The 6,334-nt window shown below is 38.0% G+C and overlaps 1 protein-coding gene across 1 annotated transcript in view; it reads right to left on the reverse strand.

The window, feature by feature from the left end:
- LOC103771485 (lysocardiolipin acyltransferase 1) overlaps window positions 1-5,834 on the reverse strand; it is a gene marked incomplete at its 3' end in the record, with an annotated part of 18,202 nt that extends 12,368 nt beyond the window's left edge. The window contains exons 1-2 of the mRNA XM_008938783.1: window positions 5,670-5,834; window positions 2,134-2,332 (exon numbers count right to left, since the gene is read on the reverse strand). Coding sequence (XP_008937031.1) covers window positions 2,134-2,332; window positions 5,670-5,834 — 364 coding nt within the window. The remainder of the gene's footprint in view (window positions 1-2,133; window positions 2,333-5,669) is intronic.
- Window positions 5,835-6,334: the final 500 nt, after the last annotated feature.

Here is a 6,334-nt window from a genome sequence, read left to right on the forward strand (position 1 = left end):
CCTTCCGTACTCTGGGGTGCATCTCATCAGGCCCCATGGACTTATGAATGTTAAGGTTCCTCAGACATTCAAGAACCTTTTCCTTGCTGACTGTGGGAAGGGCTTTGTCTCACTGGTCCCTGTCTCGTGGGCCAGCCACTTGAGAGCTGCCAGGAGAGAAGTTGCCACTGAAGACTGAGACAAAAAACCTGTTCAGGACCTCAGCCTTCTCCTCATCTGTTGTTACAAATTCCCCATTGCTGTTCTTCAGGGAAGGGATGCCTTAGAACCTGAAGATTTATGATTTTAGACTATCAGATTATGGCTTAAGTGAAGTACGTAGTTTAGCTGGATTCCTTTCCTGTGACTACTAACACAACATTAACAGTCTACTAAAAAATAAGCTAAAATTCACAACAATGCAGCTGAAGTACTCCAAGTCCATATATTCTGGAGCGCACTTAGGGATCTGACATATAAATAGTAGTTTATAAAACTACAGGTCCAGGCACCCAATCTACTGCCAGAAATTGTCATCCTGTAACACAAACAGGAGCAAATGTCTGCCTGGGCCACCTCTATCATTACAGCCCACAAAGTGGAGTACAAGCCCAGAATTTCATTAGTGGCTTAAGCTACCATGTCAGACTATGAACAAAGACAGCATCGTGGTTTGCTAACATGGATTTGCCACAGCTCCATCTGGCTGAGCTTACTCATGAAATCTATTAGATGTGCTCAGGTTATGCATAGAACTGAGAATTGAAAGAAATAAAAATAGATTAAAAAAAAAGCAACCTTTAAACAATTTCTAATACCTTTGCCAAGCATAACATGGTATCCAAGCTCCTGGAGCTGACCTTTGAATTTTATCAGAGGCATTAACAAGTATACATATAAATGTTTCATTACACACAAAACATATGCTACTTTTGAAGAGATAAATCTATGAGTCTTCCAGACTACAGTCCTGATTCCATCTTCCACCATTGCTATAAAAACTTGCATATCCAGCTGATTCCAAAATTACAAAAAACTCTGCTGTATTATGAAGATAAAACATTTATCTACACACATTTTCTCATTTCCTGTAACATTAAAAAAAGGTGTCTTTTGTCAAGTAAAAACTGACCTTAATGTTTGACTGTTAGGGGGGAAAAAAAGTATGTTACCTAGTTGTTAAGTAAGTTATCTTACTTAAGAGGACTAAAGGCCCAGCAAGTGAATGCAGTAAGAGTGTAATAGTAGAAGAGTTTCTCTGTATGGAATCCTGCCAAAATTATCCTTTCAGATAAATGGCCTGACAAAAGAGAACCATAAATAAGGTTACTCTTTCGACATCATAAAGTTGATGCATATCCTGCCCAAGCTAGTTTTGTATAAACCAGCAAATAAATCTAAGAGATAAATAAAATGCAAAGAGATGCTTTTATTTCAGATAAGTCTGCCTATTTATTCAGAAACCATTTGTGTGACCGTTTTTTGCCTATCCGAAACAATTTCCCTGAGTATGTGCAACTCAGATCCTTTTCTAGCCTTCATCTCTATAAATAGTGATTACTTCATATCTGGTACAGCGTAATTTTGGCTAACCAAGTCGAAGTGAAAAATACAGTTATTTTGCAATTGCATACAGGGGATTTTAGGGGCTTTTGTTTGTTTTGTTGTTTGGTTGGTTTTTTGTTTTTGGTTTTTTTTTTGTTTTGTTTTGTTTTGGTTTGGTTTTTTTTGTTGTTGTTTTAATCTTCTCAATAGTATAAATTGGATAATGAATAAAGAAGCCTGATGAGAGCACTTGCAATGTAGGGGTGAAACAGCACCAAGACCAAAGTGTTGAAGAAGACTTTGAAAAAGGTCAGAAGTCTTTTTTCATAATTTTGAAAAAAGCTTTCAGTACTCTAAAGCAGAAATATTTTTACCTATAGGCAACAGCAGCACATGTAGTATCTTTACAAAGAAATGCTTAAGCACATAGTCCAGGCATGCTCCAGCAGATTTATGGTTTAATCTCTCAATATGTCACATATTTTACACAAGTTTTTTCTTTTAAATACCGAAACAGAATTTAAACCTAGGTCAATTGACAGGGTATCAACAGCGCTGGGCAAAATCTGAACACATTTTACTTTCAAATTAAAGGGTTTAGTGACCTACCAAATCCTGGAATGCTTTTGAGACTGGATTTGAGACAGATTTTTTCAAGTCTGAGGTAGCTGTATCGCAGCAGGCAGTTCCAGAGGAACATCCAGTCCATTCGTGTGCGATGGTTCATGATAATGACACTCCTTTCTCCAGGAACAAATCCATCACCAGTGACAATGACCTTGGCACCAAACACCATTTCCAGCAAGGCCTAGAAATAATATCTCAATATTATGGCTTTACTCCCAGAAGAACAGCATTAGCTCATTAGCAATAAAAATTAATTTGAATTACATAATTTCACTTATTCACTCACATAATCACCAGTAAACAAACTTCTGATTGTTTTCTAACAAAGCAACCAGCTTTTCCACAGTAAGTCAGCTATTTAATGGAAGAGGAAACAACTACTAAATAGTACTGTTCAAAAAAGCACTCTTTTACAATTGATGTCCAACTTTACACTTTTCCCTATTTTTCTCAGAATACTATCATGTAGGAATAAATGCAAAGGAATCGGTACAAATTACAATTTTGTAGGCAATCTGAGGAGAGACTGGCTGCACAAATAATCTGTTGCTCAATATTGTCAGGTCTGGGGAGGCATCAGAAGCTCCCTGCAGAAATAGCTAGAACCTAATGGGAGAAAGAGTAGCTGAGAGAGAGAAATCCCAAACAGGCTTGAACACAGTATGGTGATGCAGACCTAGGTCTGTACAGCTCTAAAGTGCTACCCTGAAGCCTGGGGCTCCACCCCACAATTAACAAAAGGCATCAACCACCAAACACTTGTACACAGCCATCTACAAAGAGTCATCCCAAAGCACGGAATAAGCCTCAAACTTGGAAGGACACAAACAAGAGGCTTGGCAAACAGCTTTCTCCACTTTGCGTTAACAGACAGTGATGCTAGTTCACATATAAAACATGCTTCTTGCTTTACCTGCTATATATGGCTCTGAAGGGACAAGTTACACATCACAGGCCAGTGGTTTAGCAGAAGGAAAAAACAGGCAAGAGCACCTCCTCAAGTTTACAAGGGCCTGGTTTCGTAACCTGGACAGTTGGACCATAAATGTGTAACTAGACCAGTTGTATATAACATCAGAGCCCAACAGCAAGCTCTGGCCATGTTCACACCACATCCAAACCGTGTACTGAAAATGGCTTCTGGCCCATGACCATTCTCAGGTCATGCAGGTAAGTGTATGAAGGAGTGCTGGCTGGTTACAACAAAAGACCAGGACAAGGCAAATAATTTAAAAATATGGTTGACTGAAAGCTAGTGCCTTGAAACGTTTTAATGCCTTGTGGAAACGCAGTGGGGAAAGGTATAAAATCCCAGGAAACAGAGCCAAGCAACAGATATTACCTAGAGGAATGACTTGAGGCCCTAAGGTCAAGGCTACTGGCAGGACACTTTCCAACCCAGTTAGCACAGAAAAAGAAAACAGCTGTGTCCAAAACACAATTGGACATCTAGAGGAATAAACACAACATTTGGCCTTAACATAAAAAAAAAAATGGAAGCACTTCAAATTACCTCCTCATCTCCTCTTCTCCATTTATCCTCCAGAAAAACAGAGGGAAATAAAATCTGGGGACTTAAACTGAACTTTAGCAAGTAAACCAACTTTTTGTACTGTTCATATTTCTGCCATCTCTGTGCTACAGAACCTCAAAGAACACAAATTTCTGAGTTTAAGTCACCTATAAAACTGGAATGACATGCTCAACCCCAAAGGGCTTCCTTTAAATCTCAGAATAAAAAGCATTTATATGTGCCAAATATTAATACTATTGGTAACTCGGCTCACTGTAATGCTGGCAAAGGTGCTGCTACCAAGAGTAACTATGGACGACTGCAAAAGCAGAACAGCTTGTATAATTCAAAATGGTAAACAGTTCTCTTCAGAAAAGGGAGAAGCAGCCTTAATTTGATAATTTAATAAGAATCTTACTAAATATTTAACATCTAGTTAAATATAATAATGAACAGATGTCCCCTTCTACATACCCTAATGCTAGTAGTATAAGCCAAAATTAACTGAAACAGTTCAGACCCACCTCACTGTCCCATCCTGCTGACTATGCTGGAAAGACAATACGTGCCTGAGAAGTGAGAAAGGTGGAAGTTTCATATATCAGAGGTCAGGGTCAGAGCTTCCCTGTTGGAGTCCACAGTTTGTTTGAAGACACAAATCCAAGTACCTGCTTCTCCTGACTAAGAATGGAGTAAGCATAAGGACACAAAGCCAATCCAGACAAGGCCTGAGCATCAAAAAGGCTGGGTGCAAAATCTTTTTGAGATCCCTTTCCTGAACCTAAATCCCCAAGATTCTTAAAAGACAGAATGTTTTTCACAAAAATACTGATATTATTTTGTTTTAGGTACAGTGTGGGCTGAAATCAAACTTGTAGATTGCAAAAGTTATCACAAACCAGTTGTAATAATCCAGAATTGTAACACTTAAGCAGCTTATCAAGTAAAAAAACAGTATTTGATTTTGGGGAGTTCACAATTTTAGAAAAATAGGAGACAGAGAAAGGGTTGATTTTGTCACACTATCACTACTCAGCTACATTTCAACATGACAAAAAATAATAATCCCTCTGTTCCCTTTACTAGCAATTATTTCTTCCAATTTCATCACATTTACTAATGATGAAAAGGACAAAGATTTTAGAATATGAAATAGCTCACGCCCTTTTAAAACACACAAGAGAAATAGAGAAAGCAGAAACTATTTGATATGTAATAAAGATAAATCTTCCTTTATACCACAAGATACATATTTATACATGCCAATACAGCATTTTACTTCAGGAAAGTTAAACAAATCTTTCAAGGCCTAGAGGAACAAAGTCTCTGAGAACGGATGAAGAGACAAATCCCATTCATACCACCTTTCCTCAGGAACAATTCAGGGAAGAGCTTTGTTACTGACTTCAAAACTCCTCTAGCTATAAAGTTGATGCATGGTAAGAGAGGAAGACTTCATTTCTAGGGGAAGTTCTTTTTCACTTGAAATCATTTATCTCTAATTCAACTACAAGGACTAAATTCTAAGAGGATTAAGTAAGAGAACAATGAAGGTCAGCAACAATGTACCAGACAGTTAATAATTTGCCTAATTAGATAGCTGGAGCACAGTCAAAAGGAAGAGTTTATAAGACAACTCATTTAGGAAGTTTGTAATTTAAAAAAAATCCTTCTGCTTACTAGTGCTTTATCTCCTCTTCCCTGACCAGCATCTAACCAACACTGAACAGAGATGTGACAAAAAGGCCTTTTCAAGACTACAGCTAAGACATGGCATTATCTTACATATAAATTAAACCATGGAAGAAGAGAGGGGCTGTAGACAGGCACGCAGGCTGCAACACTAAGCTAGAACCTCAGTCTCCACAGACACTAAGTGCATTAAGGCCTTTTTGGCCAAAACCAAAAAACTTTTTAAAAAAATAAAATACAATCAAAAGCATTAGCAAACTAAATAATGAGATCATGAACAGGTGCCCAGAACTCGGCTCAAACTGCAACTTACCACTGGGAGCGTGAGCCAAGTGGCCACAACACAATCGGTGATCCAGCGATACCAGGCCGGTGAGATAAACATCAAAGGTAGAAAAGGACCCAGCATGAATATGCTTCCAAAAAAGCTTCCCAAGAATAGTGCAAGTACAAAGTATATCCCTTTCCATGACACCATGGCTCTGAAAAAGAAAGTTGGCAATATGTTAGAGAGATAACCTGCAAGTAATTACATAACTTTTCAAGTCTGTAAGTCCAGTCTGAGGTGCTATTCCTCCTTTCTGTTCCACGGCTAACACCACATGATGACAGTTAACACAACCAAACTGTTCTACCTCACAAGCAGCAGTAAGAGAATGATTATAAAGACAGTAATTTGTAAGAAGCATTGGGATATTAAAGGGGTCATAACAATATCAGCTACATCATAATTTCCTCCACTTATTACAATATGTAGTTCCACTCTAACATCTTCAGCAAGCTATTTTTATTATCCAAAGGTACAAAAGAGCTATATAAGAGAACACTTGTATTAAACTTTTCAGCTGCTACCTTTGTCATTGGCAAAGTAGTAATGTTAGCATTTTCTGAAGAGAGGAAACTTTGCTTTTCTATTTCTCCTTTTTGTTTCTTCCTGCTAAACACAGTGTTGCAGAAACTCATCTTCCCACCTGAAAA

Source organism: Merops nubicus, unplaced genomic scaffold (genome assembly GCF_000691845.1).
Source record: "Merops nubicus isolate BGI_N331 unplaced genomic scaffold, ASM69184v1 scaffold17304, whole genome shotgun sequence".
Lineage (NCBI taxonomy): Eukaryota > Metazoa > Chordata > Aves > Coraciiformes > Meropidae > Merops > Merops nubicus.